The 21,401-nt window shown below is 41.6% G+C and overlaps 1 protein-coding gene across 6 annotated transcripts in view; it reads right to left on the bottom strand.

The window, feature by feature from the left end:
- ENPP2 (ectonucleotide pyrophosphatase/phosphodiesterase 2) overlaps positions 1–20,945 on the bottom strand; it is a 110,694-nt gene extending 89,749 nt beyond the window's left edge. For 2 of the 6 annotated variants that reach the window (XM_075582376.1, XM_075582386.1), the window contains exons 1-2: positions 20,709–20,945; positions 20,357–20,456 (exon numbers count right to left, since the gene is read on the bottom strand). In XM_075582376.1, coding sequence (XP_075438491.1) covers positions 20,357–20,456; positions 20,709–20,738 — 130 coding nt within the window. In that variant the 5' untranslated portion in view covers positions 20,739–20,945. The remainder of the gene's footprint in view (positions 1–20,356; positions 20,457–20,708) is intronic. The other 4 variants (XM_075582387.1, XM_075582369.1, XM_075582381.1 and 1 more) reach the window with 4 other exon arrangements.
- Positions 20,946–21,401: the final 456 nt, after the last annotated feature.

Raw genomic sequence — 21,401 nt, 5'->3', positions numbered from 1 at the left:
AGGGGGTAACATTACCAACTAGCCCCATGGATATATATATATATATATTTTTTTTAATCAAACCATTTATTTTTAAAAGCATCACTTTTAATCAAATTGAACCATACAATAAAGAATTACACAATTACCAACACTGCAAATTACAAAACAGCAGAGGCTGTATTCATTATTATAAATGTGACTGTGAAGAAGCAAACACACAGTTAATTCCGTTGCTAATAAAACATTGTTGAACATAGCAAATCGGCAGGGACAGCTGCAACTGCTCAAAGTATTTGACCTATAGAAAATACCCTATTTGGTTGATATTAGGAGAAGAGAAGATGTTGCAATAATACATCTACTGACACAGAGACTAACCAGATAATGACCTCTAAAGATAAAATACTTCCTTTTGCAAGACAGATACAGAGACGGACATATATTTACAAAGTGATCCTGTGCCATAAGACACCTTCCAGCTCATAAGCATGTGTCCGAGTGTAAGAGTATGGTATAAAATGGAAGCTTCGTTTTATCTTTGTTGGTTATACTGTAGCATGCTGTGCATATAAACTCACCTCACTTAGTTCGTAAACTCTCCAGGGCAGAGATTTCATTTCCTATGGTTTGATCTTATTTGTTGCACTTATTGTGCTACAATTCCCTGTGCTGTATTGTCTCTCTTGTTAAGTGGTGGACACTATATAAAAAAAGATATACACACATACACACATACACACATACACACATACACACATACACACATACACACATACACACATACACACATACACACATACACACATACACACATACACACATACACACATACACACATACACACATACACACATACACACATACACACATACCTGTCAGAATTCTCATAGAGTGGGGAAAGATTGACACGCTTTACCAAATTACCCGACATATACCTAAATAAAAGAAGTTAAAGTTTATGAAAAAAAGTAGTGTCCATCATCTCCCAGGCGTTGATCTTTATAACTTTAAAACCATTCCTTACACTGGGACGGAAGCAGCCAGTCCAACCTACGTGGGATTGGTTGTGAGCCCATGGTGAAGAAGAAGTTGGTAAAGGGAGAGAGTAGCAGTGTGACCCCGCCATCATGCCATTTCGAAAAAGAACCGTACCACACGATGAGATAATAAAAACTTAAAGCAGCAGAACACGTGTTGTTTTTTTTGTTTGGTTGGTTTTTAAATGGGTGGCAAGCAGGGGGTCTTCCGTAGCTGAATTGCGTTCATTTCAGCTCCGGGCACCCACAGCTCCCCGAGATAGTTATCATCATAGTGGGTGCCGGTAGCAGCTTTGCGGTTTTAAAAGGTCCTGGTCATGCCTGGCCAATAGGAAGCCGTAAAATGGATGATGTCACAGCTTCCTATTGGCCTGCGGGAAATTTGAGCCATCATTATGTTATCCCCCACACAGCCCAGCCAGAGCTGCTATCGGTACCCCCCATGGAGGCAAGTATTTCAGGAAGTCGGGGTCCCAATAGCCGAAAGTAACGCAGTTCAGATCCGGAGACCCACTGCTTCTTACCATTTATTTAGGATTGTTGCTTTAAAGCAGCAATATGTAAAAAAAATTGTATGTGTTTAACTAAAATCAACAATGTAGTGTTGGATACTAGTCTCCCCGCTCTTTATGTCCTTGTTAATGAGTTGTGATGTATTAAGCTTCCTAGTGTTGCTATAACAACCATTAAATAAGCATAGCACCTCCTCTTTTGAAATAGGCAGCCAGAGTGCAAATCCATGGAAGCAGAATCTTTACCAATCAATCGGTAGCTTAGGTAATTACATTTCCTTAAATCTAAGCAACTGCTGCATCTATTCAAACAAAAACAATAAAAATAAAAAATAATAATGCAAATGCATATTGCCAGTTTAAAAAAAACGTGCCTAATATCAGAGAGCAATGTTATGTCTGAATGTTACTTCAGATGGTACAGTACCTAACCTGCACTCCATTAATCCACAGAAATTACCTACAGTACAAGACCTTTGCTCAGCACCAATAGAAACAGCACAGCTGTGAGAGTTAGAAGAGCATAGGGTCTGGCATAGTCTCTGTCTTCAAATTGTGGTTACTCGCATAACTTGAAGGGTTACAAAGAAAGCCAATGGTGCTGCTGGAACTGCCTCTGAGGTCCTTGGTTGGAGGTCACAGTTTGCGATGGCATCACTTTCATGATTTCAAGAACATTCTTCTTACCTCTTCCTTTGGAGAGTCACTCCCTTGCTCACCTCTACGCAAAATTCATAGGCTCTTATGCCCCATTGGAATGTACTGACTGAGCCATGTCCTCTCCTGTGAGCCCCAGGGAGTTTTCTACACCAGAAGGGTTAATCTGAGCCAACTTTCTCCAACTAAGGAACTCTTTGCCCTACAAAACAAATCAGCAGCAGGTCCGTTTCCTCTGACCCTCTATCCTCAGGGGGAGTTCTTGCAGGAAGTCAGGGACAACACAGAGACAAAACAATCCAATTTATCTCGATTTAGCTACAATATGCAACAGAGCCAGACAGGCTAAACCTCACTAAAAGGTGACAGTAAACAAGTACACATTTAATTGAGAAATTGGAGGATTTGAGGTGCTTGGAGATACAGTCCCACTAAAAACAAGATAAACTAAACATGCAATACAGTGAAAATGTTACCATTCAACATCTTAGTATTGTATTTTTAACTTATTTCTTAACTGCAGACATCTTCAAAAAACACTTCTCACATTAGTCTCTTACCCTTTGTGACAGCAGTAATTTTTCATTATAAAGCTTGTCCCATGTGTGCAGCAACTTTGACTGCTGACAGCTATATACACCGTTACATAAAAGTTCACAAGTGAAATGAATGGTGACTGCTTGAAAAACACTTATTTTTTTCCAATATCTTCTGTTGACTGCAATGATTTCTAAATAAGAAAGGCTACAAGATTGGACATAGTACTACCGATTGACACTTGATTTATCCAGACTGCTCTAGATATATTGAAAATGGTAGGGCTCCGGCGCAACTGCGCATGACAAACTTGAAAAAACTCCCGGATGATCTTCAACAAACTTTATTGCACATCACACACTGGGGCTACACCACGATCTCCCCCTCTACGCGTTTCACCCTCTAGGATTGGATAGAAGCCCTATCCTAGACGAAGCCCTATCCTAGAGGGTGAAACGCGTAGAGGGGGAGATCGTGGTGCATCCCCAGTGTGTGATGTGCAATAAAGTTTGTTGAAGATCATCCGGGAGTTTTTTCAAGTTTGTCATGCGCAGTTGCGCCGGAGCCCTACCATTTCCAGACATTTACAGAAGGCTGCACGCAGGAGCTATTGAGGAGAGCAGGTCCCAGACCGGAGACGAGATATAGGTAAGGGTTTTTATTCCCCCTACTCCGGTTAACTTAGTGGCCACGCACAGCTCCCTCTTATTTAGCCCCATTGACTACTTTGACACCATAGGTGTTTTACTGACCACTGATGCGCTAGACAGTCTTGCCTTTGCTCTAGAGATATTGCCTGGTGCTGACAATTTAATTATCTAAAAATTAAAGCGAGTGTATAGAGCCTGAAATCAAGGGCATTAGTGTTTTGATACAGGAATCTATATAGACTTGTATGTTACTACCTTATAGAGGAAGGGCATACCCAATATAGATCTGCTATACTGTAGGTACTGTATTACCAATACATGTGAACAGTTATGAAACGTCTTCTGGGAGTTTATGGTGTAGCATATTATTTCTGGGCTATCTCCATATAGCTGCTACCTACCACATATCTGCCCCTCTACCCCACTTTTTTAAGTTGCTTTGTGTGCTTAAGTAACTGTTTTAATATTGTACTATCAGGATTTTATCACATGTCACTACTAGAGGTCAAGTTTTAACTCATGAGTGGTGTGCTTTAGAGTGAACTACTGACTTTAGGGCATTTCTCTCTTTGTGCCCAACAGTTTTTGTTGTGGCTCTTCTGCTGCCTTGCTGTAGTTTGTCTATTACAGGAGTAGCCAACTCCAGTTCTCAAGGGCCAACTACAGGTTTTAAGGATATCCCTGCTTCAGCACAGGTGGCTCAATCATTATGACTGATCCAATGATTGAACCAGCTGTGCTGAAGCAGGGATATTCTGAAAACCTGACATGCTGGTGGCCCTTGAGGACTGGAGTTGGCCACTCCTGGTCTGTTAGAAACACTGCTACCCTCATCCTGGCAGATAACAAATAACTGCAAAACAGAACCAAAAGGCTAATTATGAGCAAGTTTAACCTGTGCCCTTATGTATTAGTAGGTCTCATTAGTAGGTCTCCTGCTACTAATAGTCTGGACTCTGTGACGTGATGAAATATTATGCTTTGGAAGTCGTGCACCAAAACCTTGGCAAAGGACAAAGGAATGGTCTTACTATGTAATTCAGACTTACATTATAGAAGCATAATAAGATGCATGGCAGCTTTAAAGATATAGGTTATTTGTTACCAAAAGAGGAACATTTCTACTGACATATATTCGTCCCACTATTTATTTATTTTAACTGGTTCAGTAACAGGATAAGTAGAAGTACTTTTTACTTTATGTACAGGCCTGTCAAGCTGCCACAGCCAGTGCAAACTTTAACATGTAGGCCTACCAGAAAAAAAACATAACAAAAAAAACCCACAAGAAATACAATTATTAGTCACATTGCACATATTTCGTTTATATCCCATTTAACATTTGGGTGACACATTGATACCCTGACAGCCAAAACATATGCCAAACTAGATGTACTTTACAGGAAAAAATCCTCCCTAAGCATGATCAGAAAGGACAAAGCAAAGCAGATGCTAATGCCAATTATAGACTATGGGGACATACTGTATGATACGGCACCAAAAACTCACCTTGGCAAACTACATAACCTCTACAACCCAATATGACGCTTTGTCATCCAATGTAACTACAATACATCACAGCGAAATTCTCAAAGAACTAGATTGTTCATCACTTGAATCTAGGCGCAAAGTAAAATTTCCCTGTCTTGCCTTCAAATATTTTCTAGGCAAGCTACCACTACCTACCACATGCATCACTTATCAGAGATTTAACTCCACAAGACTATTCACGATTCCAAGGTTCAATAAAGTATCCAGCCTCCTACTCCAGTGCACCTCACATCTGGAACAATCTACCGGAGACTCTCACAGCCACCACCAGTCTAAAGTTCGTCCAAAACTAAAGCGGTCTCACATTTTAATCCAGTCTGCAACTGTTACATACGCCTAGAACATATATTATCTTTAAATGTTCATGCAATGTCTTTAAATAGAATGTATAATCCCGTTCATTTAATGTAACCATGTATTGTCATCATATATCTGTGCCGAGGACATACATGAAAGCGAGAGGTAACTCTCAATGTATTCCTTCCGGGCGAAGCATTGTATAAATAAAATAATCCATATCCCAGTTCTATACATATTTAACAGGGTGGTCTCAGTTTCTATTAGTCTCAGGCTGTCACAGCAATCGAATGTTAGAATTACCCCAAGTTAATGTACAAAAGCACACATTCAATGACCTGTTAAGATATCATCTGCTGGGGAAGACTTCTGCTACATGCACGGAACTAAAATCTTGTTCATCACTCAGAAATGGCTTTTCAGCATATTAAATAAGGGTAGAAAACCCCAGTTTTACAGAGCATTGACAAAAATACTTTGGCTAAACATATCTGAACCCTACTGGGGTAGGAAGTACCAAATCAAGTTACAAAGTCAGTCTGCCATGCTGGAGAAGAGTTCAGCTCCATTCAAATGAATGACCAAAGACTGCTCCAGCACAGGGAAATAGCTTCATAAAGTATACTGTGTATGTATCGACACAGACATCGAAATAGGGTGCTGCAATTAGGAAAATGTATGATTCATGATTATTATTTGTTTTTTTACATTTGTAGCCCTCTTTCCCCCACCCTATGGGAGATGGTGTTGCTACTGCTGTATTCTGTGGCTGCTGGTTCATACCCGAGCATGATATTATATACAGGTCACAGTCCCTGATGCAGTACCCAGACATTAAGCCTTTACCATCTCTCTCTTTGTAGATACCTTACCCCCTCATGGGGCAAGGCCTCAGCCTGCTCCCGCTGGGCAGAGGCTCTCTTTCTGTGTCTGCACAATCTGAAGTCTATGCCAGAACACCTACTCCCACTAACCCTACACTATAGAGGTGAAACCCCTCCTTCCCTACACTATAGAGGTGAAAACCCCTTCCTTCCCTGGGGAGTGGCTAGTAAGCCGGCCTACATACTACCATAGACCCCCATTACAATAGCAGGCTAACCCTGAACTTTATTGAACATACACACTGAACAATGTAACATACCCAGCATAGTCTACTGCTAACACTGCCGACTTACTAAATGGGACTTACATTGATAGAAGGCCAGGAAATCAGTAGTCCGAGGGGACTGGGCTACACATTATCTGTATTTTTTCTATTCTCTGCGTCACCTATGTATTATTGCTGATGTATATGTAGCGGGGTATCCCCTGGCTACTATTATACTATTCTACCCAATGGGCTTGCAGTAAACCCTGGTATTCACAGGCTTGCCAGTAGTTGGTATGGGGGTTTCCCCTTCACCTTTGGTACTGCACTTGAGTGACAGCAGAGGGTGGCACATCCTACTTTAGCTGGGACATTGGGGTGCCCACCTAATGGCTGTGCTTAAGGGCAGGACCGCCCCTAAATTGAGAGGTTGTTCCTTCCCTCCGAGGAAGGCAGGTCACATGTCTGGGAGCCTGAGATTGGGGCCTACCCATGTGCTCTTGCCTGCGGGGAGAAGTGAGTGTGAACCTATACTTCTGCCTCCGTTAGGGAGTCGGGGAAGAGCTAGGACGGCTGCGGGTGCCCTTGGCCTGTAGTGGTGGTCCAATGACCATCTCCAGTGATAGCTGCGAGTAAAGAGACTGTAACCGGCAGAAGACTGCCGAGTAGCTGTGTATAACTGCAAAGGCTGTAGTAATAAACCGTTCCTGTTTGCAATATACCTCCGGCCTGGTGTGTGATCTAACTGGGGGGAGAGTTACAAGTTCTACCATGGGAGATCGCCTCCATATTCCTGGAGCCTACGGCAGATGGAGGCGCTGCACTGCTAAGTATTATGTGGGGTATGAACCCCTGAAGCCTGTTCCTGTGTCCTAAAGTCATTGCAGACAACTCAGCCCTCTTGTTGCCAGCAGGAATGCACCACACATGCCCAGTAATGGCCCTATCTGCGATTGGGGGGTGGGGGAACACTGTTACATATAAAATGCACATATTTGTGTATATAAAAACTCTGTTTAGAAATTACTTTCCCTGCTGGCCACTTGTAGGTTAGCAATAAATCTGCTTTTCCTTGAATCAATATTATTTTATTGTTTGATTTCCCATTTGAATCAAAATGATGAATGAATTAGATAAACAATGAGTAATTAAGAGTGAGGGTATGTGCAAAAGTAAGTGAACCCCTGGTTTTATCAGTTAAAGGGGGATAATTAAAATCAGGTGTTTTAATAATTAGGCAGATCTTCAAGTGGGAGTTTGGGAGGCCCCACCATATATAAAGATCAGAAAGTTTGTGAGATTGGTGTTCACTATACAGGTTTGTGGAAACACATCATGCCACGCTCAAAAGAAATCTCTGAAGACCTCAGCAAAGCAGTTATTGATGCTGGTCTGTCTAGAAAGGGTTACAAAACCATTTCAAAGGATTTCAGGCAACAACAATCCACTAAACAAAAAGTGAATCCCTGCGCTTCTCCCTTTGGGATAGCAATCAATGGGGAATACATATATAAGTATGGTGTAAATACCTATAAGAAAAAAGGAGACTTTTGGTATACATCCTTTGATCAAATAATGCCAAGCCTGCTAACCACGTCAAGGTAAGTCTCTATAGCAGGTCCCTACGCTAAATGCATACTAATGTTATGTGAAAGGGTTAATATTGCCAAGCATATGTTTATATAACAACATAGTGCAGTTAAAAACTGGTATATACCAGTACAGATACTCACATGTCTGCAAGTAAAGTGAATAGTGAAATACTGGGACCTTGCTGGGAGATTAAATACCTAGAAGAAGGAGGGGCTGGCCTGCCACAAACTGCTCAATAAGCAGTTGCAGGTGATTGGCTAAATATATTAAATTACACCATAGTAGTGTTGCCCTCAAGGAGCGTGCTGCTAAGGATTAAAATCGGCCCAACAAATAATGTGAGGAGCATGCAGCTAGTGAAGGATTTGGCCATACAAATGTGCGAAACAAAAAGTGAGGGAGAAGTGCAGGGATTCACGTTTTGTTTCGCACATTTGTATGGCCATTTCCTTCACTAGCTGCATGCTCTTTACATGGAGAAGCGCAGTGATTATATTTGTTTAACATTATTTATTGGGCCGATTTTAATCTTTAGCAGCACGCTCCTAGAGGGCAACACTATTATGGTGTAATTTAATATATTTAGCCAATCACCTGCAGCTGCTTATTGAGCAGTTTGTGGCAGGCCAGCCCCTCCTCTTCCAGGTATATAATCTCCCAGCAAGGTCCCAGTATTTCACTATTCACTTTACTTTTAGACATGTGAGTATCTGTACTGGTATATACCAGTTTTTAACTGCACTATGTTATATAAGCATATGCTTGGTTATTTTAACCCTTTCACATAACATTAGTATGCATTTAGCGTAGGGACCTGCTATAGAGACTTACCTTGACGTGGTTAGCAGGCTTGGCATTATTTGATCAAAGGATGTATACCAAAAGTCTCCTTTTTTCTTATAGGTATTTACACCATACTTATATATGTATTCCCCATTGATTGCTATCCCAAAGGGAGAAGTGCAGGATTCACTTTTTGTTTCGCACATTTGTATGGCCAAATCCTTTACTAGCTGCATGCTCCTCACGTGGAGAAGCGCAGTGGTTATATTTGTTTAAAAACAACCCATTGTCTACAGATGGAGAAAGTTCAAGACCACAGTCACTCTACCCAGGAGCGGTCTTCTATTAAAATCTCTCTAACAACAAAGCGACAAATCATCCAGGAAGTCACAAAGAACCCCCAGATTGACCTCCAAGGATCTGCATACCACTCTCGCCTTGGCTAATGTGAGTGTTCATGATTCAACCATCAGAAAAATACTGAACAACAAGAATGGTGTCCATGGAAGGATAACCAGGAGGACACCACTGCTCTTTTATATTAAAAAAAAAAAGGGGGTGGGGGGGTGGAGCATTGCTACACGTCTGAGATTCGCCAAAGAGTACATACTGTAGAATAGATGATCCACAAGATTTTTGGAACAATGTTCTCTGGACAGATGAGTCAAAGGTAGAAATTTGGAGTCAATGAGAAACGTTGTTTGGCAAAAAACAAAGACTGCGTTCTAACAGAAGAATCTCATTCTAACCGTCAAGCATGGTGGTAGGAGCGTGATGTTTTGGGGCTGCTTTGCTGCCTCCGGACTTGGACAGCTTACCATCATTGACACAACCATGAATTCTGCATTGTATCAGAAGATTCTAGAGGAGAATGTCAGGCCATCCGTCCGTGAGCTGCAGCTTAACTGAAAGTGGGTCATGCAGCAAGACATTAATCCACAACATACAAGCAGGTCTACAAAAAGGATATGTGTAGAAGAGAAAATTCCTTATTTTACAATGGCCCTTTCAAAGTCCAAACCTAAACCCTACTGAAATATTGTGTCAGGACCTGAAGCATGCTGTCCATGCAAGGAAGTCCTCAAATGTCACTGAGTTGAAGAAGTTCTTTAAAGGAGGAATGGGCCAAAATTCCTCAAAACTGATGCGAGAGACTGAACAGCAGTTACAGGAAACGCTTAGTTGAAGTCTTGGCTGCTCAAGGGGGCGCCACCAAGTACTGAATCTAAAGGTTCACATACTTTTTCCACACATGGATATTGAATGTTGACTCATTTGTGGATAAATAAATGTTGAAAAGGTATCCTCTTTGTGTGTCATTTGTTTGTTTCAGGTCATCTTTATCTATTATTAGGACTTATATTAAGATCTAATAACATTTTAGGTTTGTAATACAGTATGTGAAAATACTAAGGGTTCACAAACTTTTTCTTGCCACTGTACATCAAATAAAAATACCACTTGTGAGCACAGTCATATTTCTCAGACAGGTCCACAAAAAACCTGCCTTTCCCTGTTACCTCTTAGTATATAGACAGGGATTCTGGGTAATGACATGCAAATGAGCACTCAATGTGTCACCTTTTGCTTCTTACCCAATTTCAAATGGATATAGATATATACAGCAGCAGATTTGAAAATCCGTCGCCCCTTGGCACTTACATGTGGTGGCCGCCTACTTGCTGCCGCCCTCCTCCATTCGAATCCCAGCGCCAAATGACGCCATGTGACATCACGTTGGTGACGTCTGCGGCATCATTTGATGCTGGGATTCGAATGGAGAAGGGCGGCAGCAAGAAGGCGGCCGACTGTAAGGTCTGCTGCTATGTCCCGCCCCTCGGGCGTATCACGCGGCAGGGATGCAACACACCCGCGCTATCAGGCCGCGCCTCTGTAACACGTAGCTCACCACAAACGAAGCGCGACCGCGGTGCTGAGGTAGGGGATTGGATAACGCCGAGCCACAGCCACACGGGCGCGCCTAGGATGTAGAGTAGTTGTTCAAGCCAGGTCAGGATTATAGATTGGAGAATAGTTAAGGTACTTGGCAGGTTCAGGAGCGGAGAGTTGCGGATCGTCCAAGTGCGTACCCAGGTTCAGGATTGGAGAGTATCGAATAGTCGGGGTACATAGCCAGGTTCAGGATAGGAGAATATTGGATCGTTGGAGTACTTAGCCAAGGTCAGGACTGGAGACAGGAGAATGGTCATACAAGCCGGATTAGGAGAGGAGAGAAGCGGAGTCCAAGGTACTAGCAGGGTTCAGGCAACAAGAGGTTAAGAGGCAGGTAAGGCAAGGCAAGGTTTCAGGAACAAGAATGCGGCAAGGCACGGCATCACAATGACTATGCTCAGAAAGGATAGAGAGCCTCCAATAGCCAGCCAGGGCGGAACCAGGAAGTAAGTGCCGATAAGATGCTGGTGCACACAGGTGTGCCCTATGATGCAGCCCAATCGTGGATGAGGGCAGAACTGCTCGCACACCAGGGGCGTGGCTTGGAGCGCGCGTCACTCCCACGCCGATTCTTGGGACAAGAGGGGGCGGGACCAATCGCGCACCGACCCGCGCATGTCATGGAGGTCAAGGGGCGGAGTCGAGAACGCACATCAGCAGGGAGGCTGGGCGAACGCACCTGACGTGCGTCAGAGATGGGGGCGGTGTCCGAATCCGTGGGCGGGGGATAAGGACGCGCGAGGTCCGCGCGCGTACTGGGACCACAAAACCGCGCATCCTGGGTAACCGCGCATCCTTGGTGTCCGTTACAGAAGGCTTGTTAGAGTGAGGAGACGGTCTGCGACCACCAGGATGGCGAATCCTCACAGCCGCACACCTCCCATACGCACGTCACTCAGCTGATCGCCGGAATGCACACACCTGATGCAAATTCCCTACTTCTCTCTCTGTGCTCCGCCATTGGAGGAATTCCCTAACACCCCTGTCAATGATTGGCTCCTTGCCCTTCTTATACTGGGCTCTCCCACTTCCTTATTGCTGAGCATAAATTCCTGTTTATGCATTTTGCTCACTGCTGAAGATTCGTCTGTTTTGTGCCTTGAACCTTGCTTGCCTTTTTGACTGTTGGCTTCACTTCGGATTCCCATGCTCTCCAACCCTTGACCCTGGCTACGTACCTCGACTATTCTATCTTCGCTACCCCTGGACCTCGGCTTACGGACATCTACTATTCTCTACTCTCCAACTTTGAACCACGGCGGTAATGACAAAAAAGGAGTTGTGGATCCACCAACGCGTTTCACACAATAGTGCTTTATCAAAGATTACTTGATAAAGCACTATTGTGTGAAACGCATAGGAGGGTCCACACCTTTTTTGTCATTTTGATTGGGGAATACATTTTTATTTTTTATTTTTTTTATAACTTGTATTTTATTATACATAAATGCATGATATACATAGAAGAAAAATACATCAGGTGCATATTTAGCATATCATAAACAATAACAGAGTCATAATAAACTCACGTAGTTTTTCGAGCCCTACTTAACCACGTGAGTGAGAATCTTTATTCGTACTGTAAGGTATTGGGGTAAATAATAATTATTATAAATAATATAAATAATAATAAGAAAAAATAATAAGAAAAAAAAAAAAAAAGGGGGGGAGGGGGTGAGGCGAAGGAGAGAGGGAAGGGGGGGATCTGAGGATAAAGATACATCTGCTCCCAGGAGGCAACGTGGCGCCGCGACGGTTGTGGATCAGCTAACGCGGTCCTTCGGCGGTATAAGTGGATGGGTATAGGGAGTGTGATGTTTCCGTTGCAGGATTGTCTTTTATGTCCCCGAGGGAGAACGCATTTATAACTATTAAAGCCAAATTGTGTTACGCTCTACCCCAGGGATGTCTGTTTGGGCAAGCCAGGGAGCCCAAACTTTTAGATAATTGTCGCCAGTGTCATTAACTAAGCTCGTTAGTTTTTCCATCTGGCAGATAAACCAAATACGATTCCGAATTTTTGGGATAATTGGGATTTCGGGGCGTTTCCATAATGCTGCGATCTCGCACCGTGTAGTTAGAGCAAAGTGTGCAATAAGTTTATTGTGTGATTTTGATAGGCCCTTTATGGGTCTGTTCATAAGAAACAGCCAAGGGTCTGGGGGAAGAGTGAGATCAAATATTCTCTGGATCCAATTTCTGATCTTTTCCCATATCGGGGATATCTTCGGGGATATCAAGATTAAAAAACTCACTCACCTCAAGAAGTTCTCTGATGTCACCCATTTGGAACAATCCTAGCTTTGCGCCTGGTCTTATTGGTTACACTCACTCAATTTGGAAACAAAAAAGCTATGAAAGACTCAAAGATCTGGAGGGTTATGATCTAAAAATTAAATCTTTTGACCATCTCAGATTAGAAAAAGACATCCCCCTCGCTGAATTTTATAAATACCTCCAGCTCAGATCATTCTATAATAAATTTGCCCCATACCCCCCATTGACGAATTTTGAAAAGCTCTGTCGGGCAGAAACCGACACTAAGGGACTTATTTCTACAATCTACGGAGAGGTGGTCGAGCCTGCAGCCTCAAAGCTACAACCACCTTCATTCTGCACCCAATGGGAGAGGGATTTAGGGGAAACTCTAGACAGCGAAGATTGGACTACTATATTCCTGGGAGCCGCGAAAAGCTCGATATGCACCACACTGAAGGAGAACGCATATAAGGTTCTCATGAGGTGGTACCTCACCCCACTCAAACTTTCTAAATTTATACCAGGGTCCTCCCCATTGTGCCCTAAACAATGTGGAGGAACAGCTGATTTGTTACATATGCTGTGGTCATGCCCGAAGATATCCCCGATATGGGAAAAGATCAGAAATACATTTTATTTTATCACCTGTGTCCCTTTTTTGGGCAGTGCGCTGCTGTGTGCATTTTTGCACATTTTTCCTACCATGTTGATTCCCACAAAGAAAATCTCATTGACTCATGGAGTGGGTAAGATATAAAGAAGATCTACTGATTGATACAAGACTGGCTACATATTTTGGTGACTGATTCTCGAGACTTTATTATATTCTTGTCTCCAATGAGGTACAGTGGAGGGGTTCATCTTCATTTCACCGTAACCTTCAGGAGACATAAAGAAGGCAAGCTAATTTATTTCTCACCTAGTAGCACACCCACAACTAGTAGAAGCCATTTTTCTTCATGATATGTGTTATGGACTTATAATCATTTTGTTTTCGGGATATTGGAGCACCCATTCATTCTATACATTCTATCCAGGTTTGTAGCCTGAAAACTGACTGCAGTACTTTTCAAGGTTGAAGTGGTTCAAACAGTGTCATCAGCATTCAAAAGCATAAATTTAGCCTTACAGCCCGACAGCGAGCACGTAAGAAGAGTCCTTTTTTCCGTACTTATCAAAAAAAATTATGTGCATACATACATACACACACACACACACACATTAATAAATCACAGACAACAAAAAATAGATGATTCCATGTCTAGAATCAAAACACAACACAGCATCCGTGATAGTTTTCCAGAACTCTGATTTAAGGGCCTATGCAGAGAGCAGCGCTAGAATAAATTGGAGAGTTTAAGAAAAAGTAGCATTAATGGAGAGTTTTATTCTCCATATGCAGAAATGGGCGAAATCCGCTATTTTTAGCATTACTGCATGTGGAGAATTGTAAATGAGGAGATGCGCGCAGCTGAAAGGGAGAAAAAAAAATTGCGCATTTTTTTTTTTTTCCCTATAGCCGGCGAGCTCCTGCTTCTTGCCAACTTTAGTTGGCGGAGAAAATTGAAGAATATCGCGCCAAAAACAGCCGCTAGATGGCGAGCGCGCCTTTCTGAATTTGGATATTTTTCAGACTGGCGAGATGTAGTTTCTCGCCAGCCGCGCGGCGAGATTTTCAAATAGAAAAAAAAATGGCGCTTTTTTCCTACCTCGCCATTTTCAGCTGTTTTTAGCGCAATTTTCGCCGGAAAATGGCGAGATTGTAAATAGCGCTGCTCTCTGCATGAGGCCCTTAGTGAGAGAGAAATGCTCCTCAATTTCATTTTAGGTCCCACAGTTATATGGGTCATTTGAGTTTTAAGATTTTCAGATCACACTTCTCTACACACTTACAGTATTGAAGTCTATGGCAGTTACACAGTGTCACAGAGAAATAACCAGTATCAGACGTTAGTGAGCAGACTCGCTTATTTTAGGTAGGCTACCGAGTATGCATAGCTAGAACAAAAACCTTATTTGGGTGGATGGAGAAGTTTTGGTGTGAGGAAAAAAAGGTAACCAGATGTTTTTACTGCATGTTACAGTAAACCTTTGGCTTGGAATTTCAAGCCCCTACTTTGTGGTACTATGTGTGGGGTTCAGGATGACCATAATTTTACTATACAAAGTCCCACGTATTCAGAAAAGTCCAAAATGCTGCCAGGTACTGTATATATACACGCAGACACACACACACACACACACACACACACACACACATCGGCTTCTGTTATGGAACATTAACATAATACATTCAGCAGGTCAGTAAAATAGAAGCATTCTGGATTAGTCCTTCCATTAAAAAGGTGCACAAACAGAATAATGTATTTTAAAAGTTCTCTCTCTATATATATATATTTATTTTTATTATGGTGATCATGTATACAGTAGGCCCTGATCCCGATTGTGTGATTCGGATTTAGAATTTTAACATAGGTTAAGGAAATTTGTATTAGCAACAAAAGTACTTCATCTGTTACCAAGAGTGAATTTCTTTTTTAGAACATTAGCAAATTTTCTGAGGATTCTGGACATGGCACATAAGATTGCAGTCATCACACGGATAGCTAAATAAATTAGTCAAAAAGCTCAAATAGTTTGACACATTTAAAATCACAGCAAGTTACCAGCATTGGTATGAAGCCATAGCATTTCCTTTTGATTTCTTAACACCAAAACCAGCCACCACAGCCCTCTCCTGAGACCATTATTGTCAGTGATGTTTATGACTGGAATAGGAAACCTCAAAACCAAGAAGGTATGGAACATTTGCTCAACCTCCATCTATCAAACAAGCACCGTGTCTGCTACTGAGAATTATCTAATTCAGGGGTGCTCAAATCCAGTCCTCAAGTCAACCCCAACAGGTCAGGTTTGCAAGATATCCTAGCTTCTCAGCACAGGTAGTTCAATCAGAGGCTCAGTTGACCACTGAAGACTGAAGCAGGGATATCCTGGGGGGGGGGGGGGGCGGGTTTGAGGACTGGAGTTGAGCGCCCCTGATCTAATTTAGAAGAACATGAAACATTCTGAGCAATTAACCAATATAACCTTTAATGGCTTGCTCAACAAAAAACAAGGGTTTTCATACCCTTTTAGAACCCATGCTTTTGAGCAGGGCCACTTTATACATTAAGCCGAATAGACACAGTGCCTAGGGCCTACGAACCTTTTAGGGCCTACAATATTTCACTTGAAAAAATACCTAAACAAAAAAATCATAAAATAAGAGAAAACAGCAAATTTAAAATGCCTTCGAAGTATCGATACCTTTAAATATCGAAACAAAAGTATTGATGCCAAATATCGCTAGTATCGAAAGAAACAAGCAAACGATGAAATTAGAATAAACACGAGTAAAAATATCGGACACACAGGCCTCTAGAAATAAAAGTGCCCGGGGCCTACGAAGGTCTTAAAACGGCCCTGCTTTTGAGCACAGGTATCCTCTTTAACTATGAGTTGTTGCCATATTGCACTGCAGGAGTTCAGTGAGCATCGGCTAATAACCCATGGGGCCCAAATGGCCATATCTAATGATAGACAACACCTCATCTCAAGAGCCTTACTTAATACAGATAGCCCCTCTGGGGGTAATTTATTGAGGCAACCAAAACTGCTACAGTGCATGATCCTAATCTTACACACATACACCTCTCCAAACCACCATAAGATTGTGAGTTAAATCTCTCCACAATAAATAACCTCCCAATCATTAAAGCTACAGAGCTCCAAAAACACCAACTGTGGGGTGACTTCAGGTTAGAGACAGCAATGCACATAGTGAATGTGGCAGAAAAGAAATGTTTTAAAGAGGACATAACAAGTAGATAAGTGTAAACCTGTCCCGTTAGAGATTGTAAACCTGTCCCATTACAGATTATAATCTGTAATGGGACAGGTTTACAAAGTCCTTCAAACTATTGAAGGAATTCACAAAATAGCAAAACGTTTCCTCCAATGTCGTTTGCAAATTTTTAAAATAAAAAAAACATTGGAAAAAAAAAGTATTCTTTGCTATGAAACTATTTGCAAAACTTGATGGTTTACACCAGGGGTGGGGAACCTTTTTTCTGCCAAGGGCCATTTGGATATTTATAACATCGTTCGCGGGCCATACAGACACAGGCAGGCACACAGGCAGGCACACAGCAGGCATGCAGGCACACAGATCCTCCCCCCGCCCCCCCCCTGCCTCTGGTAGTTGCTGCTGCTGCTGCTGCAGGGGGGGATCGTGTAGGGTGGCTGCTGGGGTAAGTGCAGGGGGAACTGCGGGGGGAGTGCGGGGACTGCTGCGGGGGGAGTGCGTGGGGGAAGTACGGTGGCTGCTGGGGCTAGTACAGTGGCTGCTGGGGATCGTCTAGGGTTGCCGGCGCCTCACACCACCTCCTCCCGATCGGGCGCGCGGCGGCCATTTTAAAAAAAAAATAGCGTGACCCGGGTTATAGCAGTTGCCTTAGCAGGGCCAGACCAAATGATTTCGGGGGCCTTATACGGCCCTCGGGCCTGACGTTCCCCACCCCTGGTTTACACCAACGTATCTAAAACAAAACACAAGTATATATATATATATATATATATATATATATATATATATATACACATATATATATATATATATATATATACAGTGGTCGACAAATCACCAAAAAATCTACTCGTCACCTAGTACCACACGTGTGCTGCTTGGGCCAATAGGAGCTCGCCACAATGTTAAATCCACTCGCCCGGGGCGAGCAAATGTATAGGTTTGTCGAACAGTGTGTGTGTGTGTGTGTGTGTGTGTGTGTGTGTGTGTGTGTGTGTGTGTGTGTGTGTGTGTGTGTGTGTGTGTATATATATATATATATATATATATATATATATATATATATATATATATATATATATATATATATATATATATATATATATATATATATATATATATATATATACACACACACACACATACATATACACACACACACACAGTGTTCGACAAACCTATACATTTGCTCGCCCCGGGCGATTAAATTATGTATGTGTATATAAATTATATACATATGTATATATGTATATATGTGTATATAAATTATGTATGTGTATATATTAAATTATGCGATTAAATTATGTATGTGTATATATATATATATATATATATATATATATATATATATATATATATATATATATATATATATATATATATATATATATATATATATATATATATATATATATATATACACACACATACATACATACACACACACACACACACACGTATTCACTTTTCCTTCCGCTCAGTAATCTATGGGTGAACTTTTTATACCGTTCCCTTTTTTTGCAGTTTACTTCATTATATAAGTACAGCCCACCATGTGAATGAGAACTTTGGAGCTGCGTAGGCACGTAAAGGAAGGAAAGTTAAACAAAATCCTGGCAGCAGAATGAGGGTTACTGATCTGCTGATGGTTTGTCAACAGTTTTCCCTTTCACCCTCCCATGAGCTATGCACCATATCCCAGACATACTGTAAGGTTATTATTTTATTTCTTGCTTCCAGTGTATAAAAATCGACACTAACCTCAGCCATGATGAGGTCAGTAAATTCCTTCACTATAACAACACTATGTAGACTTTATGAATTAACCCATTCCTTGATGGAGGGGTCACCAAGTGCAATGTGTTGAATGGGTTACATTGAATTGGTTACAAATATTCTAGTGATGTAACATTATTGTGAGTGTTGAGGCAAGAGGTCCGTTTAGAAATATCTCCATGCTTCAGCTCCACGTTAAATGATACTGTATGTTATATTGCACGGTCAGTGTAAGCAATGTTGTACACCGTAAACGTACTTTCCTGAAGAGCTTGCAATTTAGTTTTAGTATGCAGGGCTGCACTGGGAAATCAAGTGACTTGCCAATTATCACATACAGTAAGCCTTTCACTACCAGAAATCAATACCTTAACAAGAACAGTCCTCCTTACTGAGTCATTTGTTATGCTTGGGTACACAGTTGATGGAAATTCTCCCAAAATGTGATTCTGCGAGTCTGTGCCCCTCAGGGATAACATGGAAGGGTTTGCGAACAATAGTATACAGTAGATCAAGGAATTGCATGACTTTGGGGACAACCAGTTCCAACCCTGCTGTAGTCAGGGGCAGCAACTCTGAACCTAAGTGAGTAACTGGTATTGTAGTGCACTCAGAGTCCTTATAAGACATGGTTCATTCTATACTCTGGCAAGTAGTAGGGTTTTGATTTCTTGGAGAAACCCAAACATGGCTTTTTGACTTACAGCACAACCCAACAAGTGGGTGATATAAAGTAGCACACCTAGGCTCATTGGAAATCCATTCCAGAAAATTTTCAGTCATGATTTCCTTTACTGTCATCTTCCATGACATAAAAGAGCAGCAGAGCCCCCAGAGCAGTCGATAGGTGACTTGGACATAAAAATTACAATGGATTGTAAACCCCGAGTCACTGAATAACACATTCGTGCTACTCCATCTTCTCAGCGCTTCTTAAAAATATCTTGGACATTAAATCCTATTTAAAGCAATAGGATTTTTTTCCCTTTTGATTTACCGATACAATTCTTTCGCCCTAGATATGCCTGTGTAGCTTAGTAAACATCCCCTTAAAAATCTGTCATGGTGAGACTTGTGTGTATCAACAAAACAGGCACACTGATATTTGGATAGCGATTCTTTGTTTTCATGCAATAACAGATTTGACTGAACAGAAAAGTATCCTCAATGGGTAGTAAGATAATAACTTTAGAAAACACACTGTCATGTAAATGCTTTATGTCTTCAACATTTTAGGCGCTATCTTGGGGGAATCTGGATATTCTGCACAGACAGTTGTAATACAGTACATATACATTCATGGCGAGCTACTTTGGCAAAATCTGTTTAACACATCTGGCTAAAAAAAGAAAGTGCCTAAGAATTTATGAAAGTTCAGTGTGCACAGTATTGGTGATCAGAAAGGTAAACAACTCGTCACAAAGAGTGAGAGCATCTGTAAGACATTATTCAAATATTATAAACAGTAGACTTTTTTTCAATGATCTAGGTGTCTGATGAGGTAAGACAGCCTAAACTGTGTTCCTCTAATATCTAACCAGTCAGGGGCATTACAAAACGCAGCTTAAAAGCTTTTACACTTTGAGTGAAACTAATTTAAAATGAATTCAGAACAAAGGAGTACTGTAGATCCCAGGAATATTTAAGTACATACACAAACATTATAGAAAGTGTGTGTGTGTATGTATGTGTATGTGTGTATATGTGTGTGTATGTGTGTGTATATATATCATACACATACACTTTTATGGCAAGTAAAAAAAAACATTTATGAATCAGAGATTGGGTGCAATAAAACCCATTAACTCAAGAAGTAAAAATCAGTCATTTACCTGATGTCCCTTCATCCCATTCTTCTGACCTTTTAAACCGATTTGCTGTGAATCCTAAGCAAACATTGACTCCAATGGCAAACGTGACCAAGGATATCACCTGAGGAAATACATTGCATGTCAGACTCAACAACAAAGACACCTGGTTTACAAATGTAGTATAATCTGTCACAACAATGCAATGAGTATGAGAGGATTGCTGCAAACAGGCAGCACAATGGGATGCAAACACCCCGCGCATAAAGCTTCACACTTCAGCAAACTAATGGCTAAAGGGGTCAATTCAGGAAATACAAATACCGTTTCTAAAGCAGCACCACTGCGTGACATTAAAAGAAAAACAGCTTCATACCTGATATAAATGTAAAAATGTCATTGCCATTTTTTCCCATGAGTTCTCAGAGCCTCTACACAGGTCTTCTTTCCCTTCAGATTGAATGCGTCTGCTCTGCTTGCTCTGTGAGTTCAGTCTATTAGCTACAACTGATCCCACCTGGTTAAGTTGACAGGCTCATGTGATTTGTCCAGGCAGGGATTTCATCATGTTTCACTCACAAATCACAGCCCTGAGTGCAAGAGGCTGCAAGCATCATCATACATACATACACACACACACACACACACACACACACACACACACAAACACAAACAAACACACACACTCCTCTCCTCACCAGCGCAGACGCTGAATGTGCTCTGTTCTGCTGAGCTTGAAAATAAAAGGTTCCTCTATATAGAATGTATTTACCAACCACTGAGAAACGCAACTTAAGGTGCACTAAAGTTATTACATTTTGGAACAAAAGGGATTGCTTTAGAAATGACATAAAAAAAACACAGAGGGCCTCATGCAGAGAGCATCGTTATTTCAAAACTCGCCATTTTTTGTTCAATTTCCCTCAGAAAACGGCATAAAATGGCGAGTTGCGAAAAACGCGCCATTTTTTTATTTCTATGTTTAAAACTCGCCTCGCGGCTGGCGAGAACCTCCATCGCGCCATTTTTAAAACTCTCCGAATGCAGAGAGGTGCGAACGGCAAGTAGC

Source organism: Ascaphus truei, chromosome 2 (assembly GCF_040206685.1).
Source record: "Ascaphus truei isolate aAscTru1 chromosome 2, aAscTru1.hap1, whole genome shotgun sequence".
Lineage (NCBI taxonomy): Eukaryota > Metazoa > Chordata > Amphibia > Anura > Ascaphidae > Ascaphus > Ascaphus truei.
Note: the sequence above shows the minus strand (reverse complement) of the source record. Positions and strands in the feature narration are given on the sequence as shown.